The 22061-nt window shown below is 44.9% G+C and overlaps 1 protein-coding gene across 1 annotated transcript in view; it reads left to right on the top strand.

The window, feature by feature from the left end:
• Window positions 1-432: 432 nt before the first annotated feature.
• Window positions 433-22061, top strand: part of SLC4A5 (solute carrier family 4 member 5) — a gene marked incomplete at its 3' end in the record, with an annotated part of 56385 nt that continues 34756 nt past the window's right edge. Inside the window, exons 1-8 of the mRNA XM_081333628.1 lie at window positions 433-500; window positions 3845-4005; window positions 12128-12280; window positions 12690-12785; window positions 14325-14380; window positions 18245-18402; window positions 19415-19502; window positions 19875-20029. Of these exons, the coding sequence (XP_081189754.1) occupies window positions 448-500; window positions 3845-4005; window positions 12128-12280; window positions 12690-12785; window positions 14325-14380; window positions 18245-18402; window positions 19415-19502; window positions 19875-20029 (920 nt within the window). The 5' untranslated portion in view covers window positions 433-447. The remainder of the gene's footprint in view (window positions 501-3844; window positions 4006-12127; window positions 12281-12689; window positions 12786-14324; window positions 14381-18244; window positions 18403-19414; window positions 19503-19874; window positions 20030-22061) is intronic.

Raw genomic sequence — 22061 nt, forward strand, 5'->3', positions numbered from 1 at the left:
ACCAACCTAGCTGACAGGTTTATCATCCAAAAGGTAGAAGGAACCAGAGGGACAGCTATACTGGACCTAATTCTTACTAACAGAGAAGAAATGATGGGGTGGGGGGTGTTTTGAAGTCACACCAATTTTGGGGGAAATGACCATGTCATATTGGAATTCAATATAATAGAGAAACAAGTAATAGAATGTAATCAAACCAGTGTCTTAGACTTTTAAAAAGCTGATTTCAACAGCTTTTTTGCTGCTGACCTTGGAAAGGGTTCTTTACTAGAAACCACTTTCTTTCCCAAGGACTTCAAAACTGGGTTAAAAATATGGAATCATGAGTGGGTTCTGCCTGTCCTTAATCAGCTTTTCATCTTTGGTTCAGTGTCACCTGCTGCTGAGCGCCTCCGATATATCCTGGGTGAAGATGATGATCCCCCCAACCCAGCACTATTCACTGAGATGGACACTCTCCAACGGGATGGAGAAGAAATGGAATGGAAGGAGGCAGCCAGGTAGGAAAACTGTGAAAGCAGGATCCATTTGGCTCCAAGCAGCTACAAAGGCTAAATTTGTGCCTAGATAGATATAGTTAATGACCTAGAAGAGTTCAGAAAGGAATATGAGGGAGACTTTGGTTCCTGCTATGTACGCGTGTATTGTTCTTATGTTTCTCACGCTCCTTGTTGCCTCTAGCCAAGCAGCTTTCTGTCTAGTCAATGGGAAAATTTGGGAAGAGATTGTCATCTTAGCCAGTGGTTCCTAATACCTTTCATTTTTGTGGGGGACTAGAGTACTGTAGAGTAATTCTTGAAATTTGTCATCGCTTGTCTGATTTATATGCTTATTAGTTCCTATGTTGCAGCTAGTGTACACATAGGAAACTGGCTCAGAGTTGAAGGAAATTCAGGATTAGATGCACATTTTCCCCTCTTTTCTCTGGTACGGCATCAAGGATAAATAACCAAGTGGAGGTCATGGTTAGGACACCTCCTACTCCACCCAAATAGTAATTGACATAATATTATGTACCTATGCACAAAATCAAGGAAAACTATACCTAGGAGAAATGTGATTTTCATTCATCATCATCTCATGAAAATTGTGAGTGCAAAAATTTGCAACTATAAGAGCAGTTCAACAACAGAACCATTCATTCAAAAAGGACATATCTGAAGGGCCATCCTTCTAGGACACCTTAGTTTCAATTACTGCAATGAACGGGTGATTGAACTCAATGGTTTAGGCAGCTCTTTCAAGACTATAATTCTGTGATGGTGTGGCTTAGAGTCACTTCCTGTAATGTTGAGAAGGATTGCCACACTGGGCTCAGCTGCTTGGTGCAGAGAATCAGCTGTTCGGTGGCTGTGCTCAGACTGGGGCACTGACTTGACTGCACGGTCTGCAGGCTGATGGGAGTGGCAGTAGGAGTGGGGCTTCAGCGACTGAGTTGAGACTAGACCTGGGATCAAGGCCGGAGCAGCAGCTGCCCTAAGGACCCTGGGCCCTAAGGACCCATGGGCTCAGGACCAGGGCTCTTGGAGCTTCCATCTGAGCCTTGCTGGCTGGGGGAACAGATGCAGCTGTTAGTTTGCAGTGAGAGCCAATTAAGAAGGGCAGCCCTGGCACCTGGATCAGTTGTTTGGCGGTGCTTTATTTCATGCGATGGCCCCATCGGTTGCTGGCTTGGAGGAGGAGGATGAACTGGACCTGGGGCCATCGGACAAAGGGATCCATGATCCCCAGGAGCATTCAGAGAGCCTGGGGAGGGAGGAGATGCAGTCCCAGGTCCAGATGGATAGCTACTTGCTCAAGAAGAGGAAGAAGAGGCATGGCTGACACCAGATAACACTGACAAACAGCAACCTCTGGTGAGGAGCGGCAGCTGCACCCGCCCGATCCACGGAACTAAAGAATGGAGAGATGGGAAGCTCAGAGGAGGCCAGTGGGGCTGCTTGCAAGAAAGCAGCTTCACCCCTCCTAAAGAAGAAAGCCAGATTGTGGATTACTTACTACTACTGAGTGCCAGGCCGGTTAATAATAAGGCTTCCCTTATTCAAGATCTCATTGAGGTAGAGCGAGCTGTCCTGGCATGCATTACTGAGACCTGGCTGACTCCAGAAATGGGGGTTCCCCTCTTGGGGATGGGTCCAGCCAGGTTCTGGGTTTGGCACCAACCAAGACCCCAGGGCAAGGCAGGTGGGGTGGCAGTGATTATCAGAGAATCACCTGTGGCCTTCAGGAGCTTTGCTCCTCAAATCTCTGGTTGTGAGTCCCTGTTTCTGAAGCTGGATTTGCGGGATCAGTTGGCATTGTTGCTAGTGTACTAGCTTCCCTGATGTGTGGCAGCCTCCCTGCCTGAGCTGCTGAGGGTTATCTCAGCCATAAGCCTATCTCAGATCACCACAGGCCTGACTCAGGACAAATCAGATCAGACATCAAATCTGATTTTCTTCTTCAAGCAATGGCAATATGACCTGGTGGGGGGCTTATGATTATGCCCCTTGTCCTGGTCAGATCCTGCCCTAGTGTCCTTGAGGCTGTCTTATGACCCGCCATGCCACCCCCCACTGCAGGAAGGCCAGACCCACTTGGCTGATGGACCCAACTGGGTTCCAAAGGGAACTGGGGGATATCCCAGAGGTTTTGCTGCATGGTCCTGCAATGTAAGGGCATCTGAGCCCTTAGACAGGATCATGCCTGTGCAGCGGTATATAAGTCTAAGCACTTTACAGACTCAGCCTGTTGCCCCCAACAATCTGGGTCCTCATTTTACTGACCTCGGAAGGATGGAAGGCTGAGTCAACCTTGAGCCGGTGAGGATCAAACTGCTGGCAGTCATCAGAAGTAGTCTGCAGAACTGTACTCTAACCACTGCACCACCGCAGCTCTGATGTGAAATGTTTTCAAGGAAAAAACCAAGAAAGTCCAGTTGCCCTTTGAACAGTACCTTGGGGAGAAACGTGGCATGGATGACTGAGAATCTCCATAGACATTCTGGAAGTAGGTAATGACAGACGGCTTTCTGATCTACCAGGTGTCACAAAGTTTGGATAAAACATTTGTTTTAGTTGGCTCTAACTATACCCAGATTGGTTTAGTACAACTTGACTCAGCTCTTAGCCCAGCATAGCAGAGATACTAGCTTTTTAGACTCCCATTGTTAGGTTCATTTCTGCCTGGCGAAGGGTTTTGGCACAGGATAAACCCCTTCTCCATCACATAATTGCTGCATTTCTCTTGCTGCATCTGGACTGATGGAAAAGGATTTTCTCTAATCCCCAATGATGAGGCATTTCCACTTCCTGACATGTAAAGACAGATTTGTGATGGGCTGAACTTTATTTCTCTCATTCTCTAAAACAAGTGCATTTTCTTCCCAGTGGCGTTACTTCTATTGTAGCATCCTTCAGAAACTTTTAGAATGCAGAATGCAAAATAACAGAGTTGGAAAAGGCCCTAACCCTAACCCATAACTCTAAGAGGCAAGCTGTTCCATTGATTAATTGTTCCTACTGTCAGAAAATTTCTCCTTATTTCCAAGTTGGATCTCTCTTTAACAAGCTTCCACCATTACTTCTTGTTCTATCCTCTGTGAGTGCTCCTCAAGTTCTAAAATTAGAGCTACATATTCGTTCTAATTTTATTGTAAATTACATTAACTGAATCTTTCTGAAAGTGTATCTTTCTTCTCCTCACCTTTATATCCCAAGAAAGTAGGGAAGGTTCCTTCTGGGATGTTTGCCATGTCCCTATTCCTTATCTTATTATTGTATAGTCAGCGGCTTTTCTCTCCCAGGTCATTCCCACGGACCATTTCATATGGCAAAAAAGATGCTGGTATCTTTCTTTGTTTCAGGTGGATTAAGTTTGAAGAGAAGGTGGAAGAAGGAGGGGAGCGATGGAGTAAACCTCATGTATCAACTCTGACTTTGCATAGCTTGTTTGAACTGCGCACTTGCCTGCAGATGGGAACCATCCTGTTAGATCTTGATGGCTACTTCCTGTCACAAATCATAGGTAAGGTATGAAAATCTAAAGCCATGGTGGCGAACCTATGGCACACATGCCACAGGTGGCACGCAGAGCCCTCTCTGTGGGCACGGGCACCATCGCCCTAGTCCTAGGCCTTCACCTGGGTTTTATAAAGCCTTTTTGCTTTAGGCCTCTGCCACCGTGTGCAAAAAAAAAAAGGTTCAATCAATCAATTTAAACTTCTCACGGGGAAAAAAAGATCTCACAAAGTTGGAATTGATTGATTGAACTTTTTAGTCCCACCCAGTCTGCCATTACCACTGCAGCTACGCCCACCCAATGGGCCACGTCCACCCAATTGCCACACCCACCCAATGGGCCACAACCACCCAGTGCGTCATGCCCACCCAGCACCCGACGATACATAAATGGGTTTTGAGTTGCAGTTTGGACACTCGGTCTCTAAAAGGTTCGCCATCACTGATCTAAAGCAACTGGAAAGATCTGAAATTAAAAACTCATCCCATCCAAACCCTGCTACTGATAACTCAGGTTATAGTGGGATCACTTGAAGAACTCTGTGTCTTTGGTGATAGGAATCCTCTCTCTGTGATGGCCAAAGTTCATATTTTTCTTGTAATGAAACTATAGCCTTGCAGCCCCTACAATATCTTTTATACAACCAGGGGACCTTAATTTTGGCATTTAACTTTGGTGCACTACTGCATAGTTCCCTCTCTCGGCCATTCTAGAAAGGTTGATACATTTATGCCCCAAGGAAATGTTGAAATCATCATAGAATCATAGGGCTGGAAGGGATGCTAGAGGTCTTCTAGTCCAACTGTTTGCTCAAGGCAGGACACCTCACATCATCATGTCCAAACTTTTCTAGTAAACCTCCAACAATGGAGCACCTACAACTCTGGAGGCAAGCAGTTTCTTTGGGTAATTATTCTTACTGTCACGTGTCCTTAGTTCGAGGGTGAATCTCCCTTTGATGAGCTTCCACCCACTGCTTCTTCTCCTGCCCCCAGGTGCTATGGAGAACAAATTCATCCTCTCTTTCCTATGGCAGTCCTTCCAGTATTAGAAGATAGCTAGCATGTCACATGTTATGTATTGGGTTTGTGGTACCACACCACGTGTGTTGCTGGAGAGCTAATGGTTCTCCAGCAACCCAGACAGGCTGTCTCTGGTCCTGCAATTGGTCAGCCCCAGGCGGAAAGCGTGGGTTCAATCCTATTGGTTGCTACCGTAGGGCTAGGCTATATATATTGTGGCTGGGTGCGGCCCAAGCTCAAGTACAGTTCCAGCAAGAATAAAAGAATGAGTTTCTCTGTACTTATCCTTGTGTCTTCATTCCTGCTCACCAGAGCCCACGACATAACAGTGGCAATGAGGGTGGGATCCTGCTTCACCATTTAAAAGGGCTGAAGTTAACAAGGGGCTGGCAATACACACTGGAGGGAAGAGGCATTCCCCCCTTCTAGGCCAGCTAGTAAAGCCACACTAGTGGTCGCGTGCTCAGCAGACGTATTCCCTGAGCCTAAGAAGCAAGATCCAAGAATGCAGGAATCGAGGAAGATGCCAAAGGTCGGCAAACTCAGAGAATTCAATGTAAAACATCCAGAAGAATGGCCGTCTTATCTCTCACAAGTGGAGAACTATCTACGAGCAAACCAAATTGCAGAGGAAGGCCTAAAAGCCGCCATGTTGCTGTGCGTGTGTGGACCAGCAACTTTCGACCTAGCAGAAAATCTTTTCATGCCGACGCCCATCGAAGCAGTATCATTTGCAGACCTTAAGAAGAAGCTGACTGGACATTTTCAGCCTAAGATGTCAGAGATGGCATGGCGTTTTAAATTCGACCAAAGAGTGCAGCTACCCGGAGAGACAGCTTCAGAGTTTATCGCGGGCCTAAGGCAGGCTGCACGTCTTTGCAAGTTCTCAAACTTAGAGGAATGACTGAGAGACCGGCTCGTCTCTGAATACTTAAAGGTATTCACGGTGTCTGCCCCTATTTTGATGATGTTCTCATTGCCGGGGAATCCCCAGAAGTGTAGGCCAATAGGCTCAGGGCTGTTTTGCAGAGGCTCCACGATGCGGGCCTCAAATTGAAGAAAAACAAATGTAGTATTGGGGTCTCATCAACAGAATTCTTGGGGTTCCGTATCGATGCTAATGGAATTCACCCCGCTGATTCAAAAGTGAAGGCCATCAAAAGGGCTCCAAGGCCAAAATCAAAGGGAGAGCTGCAAGCATTTTTGGGCCTCCTAAATTTTTATCACACATTCCTACCTCATAAGGCTGCGATAGCAGAGCCCCTCCACAGGCTGCTTGATAAAAAAGCCTCTTGGAAATGGACTAACTTACATGAAAAATGTTTCCAGGATCTGAAAGCCCTTCTATCAGAAAAGTCCACTGTAAGTCATTACATAGAGTCTAAACCTGTATGTCTTGCATGTGATGCATCTCCCTATGGGGTGGGGGCAGTCTTAAGCCACATAGAGAAAAATGGGAAACAGGTTCCTATTGCGTTTTATTCTAGGACTTTATCTTCTGCTGAGCGCAATTATGCACAGATTGATAAAGAAGCCTTGGCCATAGTGGCTGGAGTTAAGAAATTTCATGACTATTTATATGGCAGGGATTTCACTGTCTACACTGATCACAAACCTCTTTTGGGGTTGTTCACAACAGACAAACTCCCCACATACTATCTCCAAGAATGCTGAGATGGTCTATATTTTTGTCTGCATACAATTTTAAGTTAACTCATAAACCAGGGAAGGAAATGGGCCATGTGGATGGCCTCAGCAGACTACCACTGCCACTAATGGAGCCTGATCCAGCTCCTGCTGCTAAAATATTGTCCATTCAGGACTTACCTGAGTTTCCCCTCCACACAGGGGATATTGCTGCTGAAACTGCCACAGATAAAATTCTGAGCAGAGTGTTGTCATGGGTATACACGGGTTGGTTGGAAAAAAGTCCAGGCTCTGAATTTCAAAGTTATTTTGTCAGGAGACATGAGTTGTCTGCACACAAGGGCTGCATTTTATGGGGCAACAGAGTCATAATTCCCACTTCTTTGAGGGACAGAGTCTTACACTCTTTACATGAAGGCCATGAAAGCCTTAGCTAGAAGCTACCTTTGGTGGCCTGGCCTGGATAAGACTGTAGAGGAGCAAGTTCATGGTTGCTATACATGCCAGCAATCTAGGCCTGAAATGCCTCAGGCCCCAGTTCACAGGTGGGAAGAAATGCATACCCCCTGGTCCAGGGTTCACATAGACTACGCTGGGCCTTTTCAAGGACAGCTTTTCCTGATAGTAGTGGATAGCCACTCAAAATGGCTGGAAGTAGTTCCAGTTCCTAATATGACTACTGCTAGGACCATCCAGGTGCTGAGAAAACTCTTTGCAACACATGGGTTGCCTGACATTTTAGTTTCTGATAATGGGGCTCAATTCACTGCTGCTGAGTTTCAGGCTTTTCTTAGAGCTAACCTCATCAGACATGCTACGTCTGCACCATTTCATCCTTCTTCGAATGGACAAGCCGAACGCATGGTGAGGACAACAAAGGAGGCACTGAAGCGTATTATCACAGGTGACTGGCATCACAGATTGGCAGATTTTTTGCTCTGCCAGCATTCTACGCACTGCACTGCTACAGATAAAAGTCCTGCTGAGCTACGTTGGGGAAGGCGTTTAATTACTAAACTGGACAGGTTGCATCCAGACAGAGTGGCAGCAGAAGCCTCTAGTCCAAAACCCCGAGGGGGCTGCAAATGGGCGATTGGGTTTGGGCCAGAAACTATGGGCCAGGGAATTTATGGGTTCCTGGTCAAGTAACCAAGGCATCTGGACCCCTATCTTATGAAGTGGGGTTGGAGGGAGGGCGACTGGTCAGAAGACACATCGACCAACTCAGAAAGAGGTTTCCAGAACGGTCACTAAGTGAGGACTGTGGCATAAGTCCCTCCCAAGGTCTTCAAACTGGTACCCAAGCCAGCCCACACCACAACCACCAGAGTGAGATGTGCGTAGCTGACAAACAGAAAAAAATGCAGTGACATTCCCTTCTCAGCAGAAGTTGATTCTGAGGAAGAACCAGGAAGCTCGGAAGTGCAACATGGAACCACTGACCAGGCAAGCCAGCCGAATCTCAGCAACCGCTGTGCCTACTCTGCAGAACAGACTGACTCTGGGGTGGGCCAACCTAGTGAGGCCAGCCAGAGCGTTTCAATCCCCCTGGACAATGGAGCACAAGGAGACATGGGTCTACCCAGCCCACTGGGTAAGCTGGTAGACCACAAAGTGAGGGGAACTCCAAGGCATTCCTCCAGGCCACACAAACCTCCGGCATATCTTACAGACTATATTGTAAAATAAAATGATGTATAGTGTTGTGACAATTGTACCACTACCTACAGAAATTGGGGCATTTTGAAACTGCCTGTAAGCATGTTCATTGGGATGCTGTTTAATCTCATTGTAGTCCTTACTGCATTGGCAAGCCATTTAGCCGTTGTTTAATCTTTATGTAGTCCCTACTACAATGGCACGTCTGTAAAGGTCGCTTAATGTCATTCTAGCCACTTTGAATTTATAAGCATTATTATTTATTATTTTGTATTCTTTGTTATTATGTTATTATGGTTGGTGGGAGTGATTCATAAGTCTTGACTGTTGTCAAGCTTATTAAGGGGATTATAGCCTGATCTTAGGAGGGAGGGGTATGTATTGGGCTTGTGGTACCACACCACGTGCGTTGCTGGAGAGCTAACGGTTCTCCAGCAACCCAGACAGGCCGTCTCCAGTCCTGCAATTGTTCAGCCCCAGGAGGCAAGCGCGGGTTCAATACTATTGGCTGCTACCGTAGGGCTAGGCTATATATATTGTGGCTGGGTGCGGCCCAAGCTCAAGTACAGTTCCAGCAAGAATAACAGAATGAGTTTCTCTGTACTCAGCCTTGTGTCTTCATTCCTGCTCACCAGAGCCCACGACTTAACATCACCCCTAAACCTTCTCTTCATTAAGCTAAACATACCTAATTTACTTAGCCATTCATCATATAATTTAGCCTCCAGATACCTTATCATTTTTATTGCTCTTCTCTGTAATCTTTCTAGGGGCTCATAATCTTTTTTATATAATAGTGACCAGAACCGTACACAGTATTCCAAGTGTGGTCTCACCAGTTCAGTATAGAACAATATGCTAGCCCTCTGGTGATGTGGCCTAGGACTGCGTTGGCATTTTGGGCAGCTGCAGCACACTGCTGACTCATACTTATGTGATGATCCACCAGGACACCTAGATCCCTCTCACAAGTACTCACAAGTTCAGCCAAGTACTGCCTAGTTTGCACCTATGCATTTGATTTTTCCTGCTTGTGTAGGACCTTACTTACTTTTGCATGTTCTTGGATGGGACCCAATGTTCAAGTCTCTCAAGATTCTTCTGAGTCTTGAGTCTATCTTCTGAAGTATTGGCTATTCCCCCCGGCTTGGTGTCATCTGCCAATTTGATGAGCAGCCCTATCTCCTCGTCTAAATCATTAATGAAGATGTTGGTACCCGGGACAGAAATTTGAGGTACCGCATGTTATGCTTCCCTCCTTGTAGATGTAGTTCCACTGAGGACTACACACCAATTGCACTTGCCAGGCAACTGCAAATACATTGGTGGTACAGTCTATCCCACATTTTTCTATCATGCCAAGATGTAGGCTGTGGTCTGTCAAATGCCTTACTGAAGTCTAAGTATACTATATCCACATTTCTTTGATCCACTAATTTAGTCAAACAAACCCTTTTTTACTATGTAGACACTCACAGCACACTATTCCTCTTAAGGTTAACAGACTGTAAAGAACAATTTTATGCCCACCTGCTACTTCTGGATATGTTTTGCATAGCAACATGTAACTAATGGTGGAACATTATGAATGGTAAGCATTAAGTAGTCCAGACATGTCAAACTCGCAACGTCATGTGACGTCGCGTGACCTATTGCAGGGCTTTTCAACTAGTGGTACGGATACCACCTGTGGTACACTAGCACCTGGCAAGTAGTATGCGACCATCCTAGAAAAGTGGTAGCGGGGGAAGGAATGAGCTGAATCGGTGGCAGCACCGCACAAGCCTGAGCGAGAGATGGCTGGAGCTGCAGGGCTGTCGGAGCCCAGTGGAAGCACCAGGATCAGCACCAGGCTCCAGCTGGAGCTCAGCACTGATCCTGGCGCTTCTGCTGAGCCCAGAAGAAGCGCCGATCAACTGGAATGTTGCAGCATCTCCAGAATCTTGTGATTTACATTCAGATGCTTGGCAACTGATTCATATTTATGACGGTCACAGTGTCCCAGGGTCATGTGAAGTGACCAAAACCTGCTGCAACCACCCAGCAGAGGCGGGGGGAATAAAAACCAAACACCCCCCACCCCACCCCCACTGCCAATCCTCAACAGAAATGCTCACAGCAATGAAACCTCAGACAGGAGGAAGAGCGCCGCCGGATGGGCAGGCAAGTGTCTTGCTCGGCTGTGTCTTAGGGGGCACTTTTTTCAGTGCCACTGTAACTTCGAACAGTCCTTAAGCGAACTGTTGTAAGTCGAGGACTACCTGTATTTCATCACTTTTTTTCTTTTTTTTTTGTCATCAGGTTTTTGACACCTTGCTAGGCGACTGGTGGTACTCGGATGTTGCCATATCCTAAAAGTGGTTCAATGGGTGAAAAGGTCGAAAAGCCCTGACCTATTGGAGCTTCTTCCCCATTGCCAGCAATGGGGTGGGCGTGGTTTCTTTGTGATGTGTACGGACCGTGGACCGCAGTTTGACACCCCTGAACTAGTTCAAACAGAATCCATGGCTATTTTTAGTTCTGTAGCTTTAAAAGCCACATTTTATACTTTCTTGCTTAGCAATGAATATCTTTATAAAATGATATATAATTACTGTTGTACCCTCATTGGATATTGGTTCAGTTTTAATCAGTTTTATTTTGTTTATTTAATTTATTTATTAAATTGCTTGCTGCCCATCTCACCACAAGGTGACTCTGAGCAGCTTACAAAGTTTAAAAGAATAAAGCAATACAACATTTATGTAATAAGAAAATAGGCAAAATACAAAAAGATGGGGGGTCGAATGAGCAGAGTGGGAGATGGAATCTGTTATTCTATCAACCGCCTCCAGTGCGATGCTTCCCCATTGGAGCCCCAGGCCAAGCGGGAGAGCCCGGCCGTCGAGCTCTTGCAGAAGGTCAGGACAATGGAAGCCAACCTCACTCCAGGGAGGAAGAGGTTCCAAAAGGTAGGACAGAGAAGGTTCTTCTTCTGGATCCCACAGCCAGAGTCCTCTGGCCAAAAAGACTTGCAGCCTGCCTCTTCTGCCAGTATGGGTGGCACAGGCCAATCCCAGTGGGGTGAGATGGTCCCTCAAGTAACTGGACCCCTGCCACGAAGGGCTTTAGTGGGGATCACCAGCACTTTGAGTTGCACCCAGAAGCAAACAGTGGTGACATGGGCCACTCTAGGAGCCCCCCAAAGCTTCCCAGGCACCTGCACTCTGCACCAGCTCTACTTTTTGAATATTTCTCAAGGATAGCTTTATGGAGCCTTTCTGGATTTTCCTCTCACGGGTTTGAGTTTTATATTCATTGAGGTATGTATTTTGTGTTACTGGTATCATCGAATACCACAGTTCCTTTTTAAAATAACTTTTAAGTCAGTATCTAAAGATATTTGAAAAAAACATATAGCTTTTACGTTACTGCTGGATCAAAGACTGAAATACGCCGATGAATTGTGTTCGGCAACAGTTTGCAGTCTCTATGTAGCAATGTAGCATTCCCAGAAGTTATCTTGAAAGACATTGGCAAAAGGGCTTAATTTCAGCAGCATTTCAGGATGTCAGGATGTCTTTGGAAGGTCATTGAAGGGAGATTAAGGCTGGGGTACAGTTAAGTTTGTCTTATAAAGGTGTCCATCTCCCATTTCTACTCTAATCTCCTCAAAGAAAAATAGCATGGACAAAACAATTAAGTCCATTACCTTTAGATCCATCTGATCTGGAAATTCAAAAGTCATACAGGACTGATAAAAGTCAGGAATAATTTGGCTGGACATTATCAATAATCAATAATCAATTCATGTTTTTCAGACAATGTCATTGAAAAACAAATAGAAGATGGCCTTCTAAAGCCAGAGCTGCGAGAGAAAATAAGCTATGTGCTCCTGAGAAAGCACCGACATCAGATGAAGAAATCCATCCATCGATCTTTGGCAGATATTGGCAAATCTGTCTCGAGCATAAGTGAGTGAAATTTCCAGAGAGCTATTTTTGGCAAAGCAGGGAAGAGGGTAACAGTTAAAAGGAAGTCCTGAGTTCTTTCTTATGGGCTTCTTTTGCTCCTGCAAAATCCTCAAAAGACCCTGAAGGACAGCAAAAGTGGAGAGGTGATATGGTTCTGATCCAATACTGGGGAAAAAAACTATAAAAAAGTTTGTGTGCTCTTCCCAAAAATGTGAAAGGGAAGATTCACAGTACGTAAGCTCTGTTTGTCCACCTCTCCCAAACTTCTTACTCAAAGAATGGTGACAGTTTCTTCAGTGGTTTGGGCTCTTGCTTGGTACCAGAAGCCGAATGTTTCACTAGCTCGTATTTTTATTGAAGTTGTGGGCTATGCTAGCTTCATCACCATTATGTTTCTGCCTGCCAACAGATCGTAGCCCTGTCCAGAGTCCAGCTACAGGAGCTGGCTTTTATCGTTCTTCTGAAGATCTCAGAATAAGACAGAACTCAGCTTATGGACGATTACGTAAGTTTCATGTTAGTTCTGCGGCAAATACTGTAGGAGGAACTGTTCATTTCCTCACCACCTGATATAATAATTGAAAGTAGAGAACAGATGGAGTTGAAGAAACACCAAATCTAAGGGTAGTGATTGATGCAGAGTTATGTAAATTTGGGGGCTAGGAAATCATTTAGAAGTTTGAGAGCATATAGCTTGGTGTGTTTAAAACAAAACATCCACAATAGTCATTATTGATCACAAAACACCTATTTCACCAATAAGATAAAAGTGCTATAATATATCTTTATGACAAGCTGTCCAGAGTCATGGCAAACTGCAAGATGGATTGATTAACAAAAATAAATAAATAAATAAATTCATGAGAAACAAAATCTCCTGATTTTGACGGGGGGGAGGGGGCAGGTGTCTTCTGCACACTACATTAATAACAAATTGATAAACACACACACACACACACACACACACACACACACACACACGGTGATGGGATTATGCAAATCTTGCCCTTTCTACTTGTGTCCCAACATCCGATGCAAGTCATGGGTACTGTCTCAACATATTTTTCACTGTATCCGCAATGGCATCTGTAGGGGTCTATACAGATGCCAGGTGCCCAGGTATAAGATGCCCCTTCCCTTTTGGAAGCTGCTTCAGGCTACTCAGGATGTGCAAGCCGTCTTCTTGATCTTTTACTCAGTCTGTGCTGAGAGCCAGACTCTCCTCAGCGGTTCAGGGAGCACCAGGGTCAGCAGACTTTCTTCTTTTGGAAACTTGTTATGTCTTTAAGACCAGCGTTTCTTTATATCCTTTGTACAACAGCAGCAGTCTTACTAGCCACTTAAAAATGCACTTTGTTTTTCTGTTATTTTGTTTGTTGTGAATTTTTACTGGTTACTGTGGCTTTTTCTATGTTTTTAAATACTTTTTATATTGTCCTATATTTTTACCCCAGCTTTATTTGAGGAATTTTTAATCAGTATTTTGAATTTTTGTTTTTCAACTTTCCTAATTAAAAATTCCTCATCTTTGTTCAGCACTGACAAATCTAATACAGAAAATTCATGAGCCAAAGTCACCATCAGATCAAAGGACCCGTCCCTTGGAGTTGGGCAGCCAAACAACAGCTGCTCCCAGGGACTTAGGCTTGAATTTCCACCTGCTGGTTAATGGAAGATGAGTGGATTTCTCCAACTTAATAGTCCAGATGTGTTGGGTCTGCAGTTCCCAGAATCCCCCTGCCAGCACAGCCTGGGAAGTGGCTCCAGCAGAGTCCAGTGCACTGGAGGGCTGAGTTTCCTCCCCAGCAGTACTCCCCCGAGTTGTCTGACTGATGGACTCAAGCAAAACCAATCTGCTGCCAGATTTGGGCCATGAGGGGCAGCAGTAGACTTGCTTCCTTCTTGTGTTCCTGCTGGAAGAAATGAAAAGGCCCTCCTTTTAGGTCTCTCTGCACATTGGGAGCCATTCAGAGTGGGTTGGAAGAGGGGCAGCTATATATATATATATACCGTAAATAAATAAATAAACCTCTTCCTCCTCTAGGCCACACACAAAGCCGAAGCATGAACGACATCACAGACACTCCAAGCACAGCCCAGGTAGGAGTCCACCAGCCGCTTCTCTTTTAGAGATTTCCGGGTTGGCCCCAAGGCAAGATTTCTTCACCTGTCCTGAGAACATGAACAGGACGTGGCACTGCTGTCCCTCCCCGCTCAGTTAGCTTTTGTGCCCACGGGGATGCCAGCCACCACCCCTTTCAGAAACTTCAGAAGAAGCTGCTGCTCTTCACCATTTTTAGGGGAGGGAAGGGGCCTTGAACTCTAAGCATTGTTTTATCTACGTATTAGTGCTCTTGTGGTGTGTGATCTGAGTTCATTTAAGAGGAAGAATGGTAACGGTCCAAATACACACCAGGATCTTGAGGTCTTGAAACACCAGTGTGTCCGTTTCTGGTGCTCGTGATTCAAAAATAATGCTGATGCCCTAGAAAGACTGCAGGGAAGAGCAGCAAGGATGATAAAGGGTCTGGAATGGTTAAGGGAACCAGGTATGTCTAGCCTAGGGGTGACAAGATAGCTCTCTTCCAATACTTGAGGGGCTGTCACAAAGAAGAGGGTACTGACTTTTTCTCTCTAAAGCACCTGAGTGCAGGACAAGAAGCAGTGGGTGGAAGTTAATTAAAGACCTATCCAATCTGGAACGAGGACAATTAATCAATGGAACTGTAAGGACCTGCCCCAGCTGATCCTCTCAGGAAAGCAGGACTCTTGACTCCATGTGGCTAATCAAAAGAACTTTTACTGAGAGAAAGTGGTTGCAGTAAAGACTGGCAGAATCTTACAGTGCCGCACAAAGCACCAAGCTATTCCTCCCTTTCCAAAACCCAACACCACCACCCTCACCACCCCCAACCAGTCCACTGGCAGCCAATACAGTACTGCAAGGTTGTTTTGAGAGTGCTGAGGTACAAGCCTGATAACGGGTCATCCTCAGGGTGCAGCAACCTTGGAGTCAGGCTGGAACCTGCTGAGAGGGAGTCCATCTGGTCTTTGAAGACAATCCCACTCCTCCTTCCCCTCCAACAGAATGGCAGGGCGCCCAAAAGGGGACCTGGCATACTGGTGCCCCAAAAGAAAGGAGTTAAACTTGCAGAACAAACCACAACAAAATGGGAGAGAAAAGAAAATATTGAAGAATTCATTTAGATTTGTCAGGATATTGATTACGAAAATGTTTCACTAGTCTAGGAGCTCTAACATGCCAATGATCAACCCACTCATTCTGGGCAGTAGGGAAATCTTTCCATGCCACTAAATATTGAAGATTCCCTCTATGCGTGCAAGAGTCCCAAATTTCTCTGACTCAAAATGTTGTTCCCCCTCTAATATTCAGGGACAGGGGAAGGGACTGGTGAGGAAAGTTCAGGTTTCAATAAACTGCAGTGAAAAACCGGATGGACCTGGCGGAGGGACTTTGGCAAGTCTAAGTCTTCTGTGACTGGATTAATAATATGCTTGTTGGGGAAATTAGGTCCCAATTTTTTGGAAGTTTGAAGCGATTGTAAATAACATGTTGAAAGGCTTAGGCTCAGTCCTTTTCTTGTCAGAGCTTTATATGCCTCTCGAGCTTCTGCAAGGGCCGTTCGCACAATAGGACAGGTATGTTGTAATTGGTTGACTCTTTCTTTCAATGATGGCATCGTAGGGTCGTTTTGCAGGGAGTTCAGGCATAGGTTTGAAGTCTTGACCAGTAACCACCCGGAAGGGGATGAAACCTGTGCTACTGTGCACAGAATTGTTGTATGCCACTTCTGCAAATAGCAAAAGGTCAGTCCAGTTATCTTGTTGATAATTAATAAAGCATCTAGTTTCTTTTTGTGTGAAGACTGATGCAAAGAATGAGTTAAGCAGCTCTACTTTCTCTCTACTGCCTGTCATTTCCTTGCCATCTTCTCTCATTAGTGGACTGACTGTTTCCTTGACTTTTTTTTTCTTGTTTATATGTTGAAACTTTTTTTATTATTTTTTGTTGCAAGTCTTTGTTCATTCTGAGCCTTTGCTTTCCTGACTTCATCAGGCTTTCTGCTGATATTATGTGTCCCTCTTTCCATTTTTTGTACTTATCCTTTTTGTGTTTCAGTTATCAGAGAGATCTTCATGCAACCATGCTGGTTTCTTCTTGGATTTTTTGTTTTTCTTTTTTTAGTGCTATTTTGTTGGACTGGGCTTTTATGATTGTATTTTTCAGTGTTCCCACACTTCTTGAGTTGTTTTCCCCTTTAGGATTTTTATCCAAGAAATTTTGCTTAGACTCTGAGTTTGTTAAAATCAGCTCTTTTAAAGTTTAGGACACTGGTTGGATTATATTCTATTGCTTGTATTTGCATTATATTGAATTCCAGTAGGAAGTGGTCATTTTGGCCCAAGGTTCCGGCAATTTCAACTCCATCACTTCTTCTCTATTAGTAAAAATTAGGTCCAGTATAGCTTTTCCTCTAGTTCCCTCCTCTAACTTTTGGATGACAAACTTGTCAGCTAGGTTGGTTAGGAATCTGTTTGATCTCCCACTTGCTGCAGTTTGTCTCCCAGCTGATATCAAAATAAAGTCTCCATTACTACTGTGGTATGTTTCCTACATAATATTTGTTAATTGATTAGGAAAGAGTTCATCTATTTTATATTATATAAGAGCTACTGGCTCTTAATCCTCTAATCCCTGACTTGAAAGTTTATCCCTTTCCTCCCTGTCCCCAAGTGTTTTGTATTTATCTTTTTTTCCTTGCTTTCTTGCCCTTCGATTGCCTGGCTACTGTGGGCACTCTGCTTAGCTGGTCCACCGTGCTGCTCTCAGCCTCTGCTGTGGGAGCTGCTGCTCAGTTGATCCTCTGTACCGCTCTCAACCACTGCTAATCCACCTCACTGCCCTTAGTTGCTCCTTGGGGCGCTTTACTCCTCTGCCACATACCTCTGTACCGCTGCTGCTCAAGGTCTGCTGTGCTGCTCACAGTCAGTGGTTTGCTGCCACCTAGATCCGTTTCACCTCTGCTCAGTGACCTCCGTTTGCATTGGTGTCATACTGGATCACTGTCTGCCTCTCTGTCTCTCAGCTCGGCTCTCTCTCCTTTCTTTCTCACTGTTGGGCCACCAGCCCAGCTCTCAGCTGGGCCACCTCTCACCTGTTGGTTCGAAGGGTTCAAGTTCTCTTTTTAATCCCTCCTGTAGCTAATTTTGGTGTTGCCCTCTTGTTATAGTTTGTAATCCACACATGTATTGAAAATGATAAATGAATAAAATTTGCAAAGTAAAAAATCTCAGCTTAAAGGGAAAAAATAGCACAAAAAATATGTCAGCTTGTCATTAGGGTAAAAAAAAGAATTATACAAATATGCACTGTATATTTGTAAAAGATATTACAAGATAGTCCATAAAAATCCAGTTTCGCGGGTCGAATCCCGAGTGCCGCGTAGCAGAGTGAGCGCCTGTTACTCGTCCCAGCTCCTGCCCACCTAGCAGTTCGAAAGCACATAAAAATGCAAGTAGAAAAATAGGGACCACTCCGGTGGGAAGGTAACAGCGTTCTGTGCGCCTGGGGCGTCTAGTCATGCCGGCCACATGACCACGGAGACGTCCTCGGACAAGTGCTGGCTCTTCGGCTTTGAAACGGAGATGAACACCGGCTCCTAGAGTTGGAAACGACTAGCACGCATGTGCGGGGGAACCTTTACCTTTACCTTTTACCTTATAAAATTTGGCATATGGAAGAAATTAATTTTGCATGCCTGTAATTGTCTCCCTGAATCTTCCAAATAGTTCCATGCTGATACCTAATCTTGAATTCCACAACAAAAGTGTCAGTTGGAATGTTCCTTTCCTCTGGACTGTGCTGGTTAGGAAAGCATGTCAAGACAAATCAGATGAGAAGGAACATTTCTGATCTTATGAGAAATATTATTTTCTCTCCAGCTCAGAAACAAGTTCATGAAGAAGATCCCCAAAAATGCTGAAGCCTCAAATGTTCTGGTGGGAGAAGTGGATTTCCTGGACAAGCCTTTTGTAGCCTTTGTCCGGCTTATACAGTCCACCATGTTGGGCGGGATGACCGAAGTGCCTATTCCTACCAGGTACGTCAATCACCAGAAACAGTCTGCACCTTCTTCCAGTTTAAAAAACAGAAATGGGACTAAGGTGTGGAGGGGATTTCCCATCTTTGCCATTTCATTTCTATTCCTATGTTTCTACCCAGGTTCATTTAGAGTTGCTAAAATGGTCCCTAAAGGGACAATTCATTTGTTATATCTTATTTCACTGTATGCAATACCACATAAATACTGGGTTCACACTTGTTTTAAAAGTCTCCTGAATTGGCTCATTTTTGTGGAGAATACAAACCATTCCAAACCATTATTATTTATTTATTTTATTTTAATCCCATTTATATCCCGCCCTTCTCCGAAGACTCAGGGCGGCTTACAATTTAAAGCACAAATCAATGTGCTTAGCAATAGCCTTCATTCTATGTATATGCCTGCTTATTATTACAAAGTCAGCTTATTGCCCCCAACAATCTGGGTCCTCATTTTACCTACCTCGGAAGGATGGAAGGCTGAGTCAACCTTGAGCCTGGTGGGACTCGAACCTGCACTAATTGCAGGCAGCTGGTGTTACTTAAGGAAGCATTAGCCCACTGCTGCACCAAGGCTCATTATTAAAATTTCATCCACTAACTTGTCAGAAGATTCAGCTAATAATCGGATTTAACTATGTTCCATTCAAAATTCTTCTCCTTTCTTCCAAGAATCACAGACATTCCAGTCTTTTTATTTGATTTAAAACTACATTTCAGGCAAGAGGAGAGACATCTCAAGTATTCCTTGTGGTCTAAAATGGCACGAGTGTCTGGCTTACTCTGCTTGTGAATTACCATGATATTGACTTGTGCCTATTCAAGAATCAGCTTTTAGCAAAGGGTCATAGCAGGACAAGTCATATTCTGCCCACTTCAAGGCTGTGTTGCTTGTATTAGTTACCAGTATTTAAAGGGCCAGACATTCTGTCCTGAAGGAGCTTGTTATTTGGGAGCAGTGTTGAGCTGGCTTGCAAATGCTCATATCTTGGTTTGCTTTCCTTTACCAGATTCCTATTTATCCTCCTGGGTCCCTCTGGAAAAGCAAAATCCTACAATGAAATTGGCCGAGCCATTGCTACCCTTCTGGTAGATGATGTAAGTCAATGTTGCAGGTCTTTGCCATCTGCCTCCTTGTCAATGTTTTCTTGGAGCTCTCCAAATGCAACAGCACAATGCGACCTAATTGATCCCAAAGATCTGCTAAATATTTTGTGCAAGGAGGTGATAATTGGGTGAACCAAAATGTGTTGGCATAAAAGACTCTTTCCTTGGGGTATTTTAAACAGTGGTTGTGATTCTATTGTCTTGCTTCTAGTGATTCAATCAGAATGTTTTCTCATTCATGCATTCAATACTGTTCTTAAATATAGTTCAAGAAGTGAGGAACTAACTGAGTTTGTACACAGGAGATTGGCTGCTCTCTCCACCACTGCTTCTTAGCTAACGATTCTTCATTTTTGAGTGTAGCTATTCAGTGATGTAGCCTACAAAGCAAGAGACAGAGAAGATCTGATAGCAGGACTAGATGAGTTTTTGGATGAAGTCACAGTCCTTCCTCCAGGCGGATGGGATCCAAACGTTCGAATAGAGCCGCCCAAGAAAGTGCCCTCTGCAGAGAAGAGGTAAGTTGTTGTTTCCAGCTTCCTTTATCCAAGGCAGCCTCATTCCTCCCTAATATCAGGAGGAAGGGACCACTTTGGGGATTAATCCTGGTTTTTACATATATTAAAATATGAGCAAACATAACACATACATCCATGATTTATACACAGAAAAAGCTGAACTACAGCATTAATGCCATCCTAATGTAAAAATGTATCTAGCTCGATCAATTTGTTGTGTATCTAAACAGGATCAGCCAATCTTTAATGTTTGGTCTAGTGAGGAGTTTGGGTCTGGCTCTGGTGCCGAAGCCAAAGAAGGACACCAGAGATGAGGTGCAGGTTTTGTTTCCTGTTATTGAAGCGCTTCAGAAAGAGGGGTCGCAGCCAGCAAAATGCCAGGACCTAGAACCAAGGATTAAAACAGCTTTATTCAGGAAGATATATGAGAAATATCATCTAATAAACGTTTTAGTAATAATCTAACAATTGTCTATCGGTCTTTAGCTATCCCTATTCCAAGCCTTGGAGTTATCTAATTCACATTCTATTTGCTCCAGACCATCCCTATTCCTAATTTCTAGCTGAGCTGTGCAGAATGCCTAACTCTTTGTTACTGTTATCAGTCCTCTGACCACCTAGAATGGTTAGAAGTGTGGCACATGCATATTCTCTGTGGGTAAATGTTCTTTGTTCTTGCCAGACAGACTCCACAATTACAGGCGTCCCAGTTTTCTTTCAAGTGCATGCCATAGCCTTGTTTTAGCAAACAGCCCATCAAAGCCCTGCCTTAAAGCCATGAGAGCCAGCTGGGTAACTTCAACCAAGACAGTGGTGGGAGGCCACGCCTGGGTCCCTCGTATGATGACTGCCGCTGCCACCACTTCCTCCTCCTCCTCCTCCTCCTCCAGCTGCTCCAGGAGAGGGGTGAGTGCTGCACAGGTCCAGAAAAGCACTTTTTCTCCTTGCCCCATCATGACCGTCTAAAGGAGTACAGGCCATTGCGCAGCTTCTCCTGCCTACTGTGGCATGCTTATTTACATTTGATTTCTAATTTCCAATTGACCTGTAGTTCAGTTTCTTTCATGATTTATTGGTGTATGTATTTTGTGTGCTCATATTTTTAGATCTATGTACAAACCAGGATGGGCCAGACAGGCACAGCCAAAGGGCTGGATGTGGCTCAGGGCCCGTAAAATGCCCAGGTCTGGACGAGGAGCAAGGAGACTCAAGTTCTGTAGAATTTGAGGGTGACCTTGGACTGATCATGCTCCTTCTACCTCACAGAGAGGTTGTTAGAGGATGGAATGGGAGGACTTGACGATGCTACCTTGGCCTGGCCAGCCTTTTCGCCACCGCCGACTCCTTGCCGCCAACTCGCTGCTGCCATCACTTTGCAGGACATCTCAACACCGTAAATTCGCTGCAGGGACAAGTTGCTGCGCACGCTGGGTGGAGAGACGGGCAGGCGACGGGGCTCCTGGAGGAGGGCGGCGATAGGCGGGGCTGCACCGGATGTGAAGCCTCTGCCACCCTGCAAATAAGGGCGGCTTTGGGAAGCAATGGGGTGGGAGGTCAGCTTTTTAAAAAACTTGATTTGAGTGGCATTCAATGTTAGATGTTTAGTGCCAGCCATGGCAGTTACCCAAAAAGGTCATCAGATGGAAGCAAAGAGGCTTCTTTGCTTCCACTGATGAGTCAGGGGTCCCAGGCCCCTGCAGCCCCATTGGCGAGAGAGTTTTATGGTTAGGGAGGGGCTGAGACCCCCCATAAATACCTCTGCTCAAGGGGCTGCTCTTTGTCCAGTTCAGTTCTAGTCCTGCTTCTTGTTCTGTTCCAGTTATGCTATGCTAGCTTGCTTTCTTTTCTTTTGTTCTCTCTCACATGCAGGCATGAATGCTTTCATGCCAAGTAATTCTTTCTCTCTAATCTATCATTGAATAAAGCTTCATATGATTGCATCTCTGCGTGATGCCTTTTCACTTGGAAGCACCTTAACGATCCATCGACCTCGTGAGACCATCTCACATTCAAACCCTTGCCCATGAAGCAG

Source organism: Vipera berus (assembly GCF_964194415.1).
Source record: "Vipera berus genome assembly, chromosome: 8".
Classification (NCBI taxonomy): Eukaryota; Metazoa; Chordata; class Lepidosauria; order Squamata; family Viperidae; genus Vipera; species Vipera berus.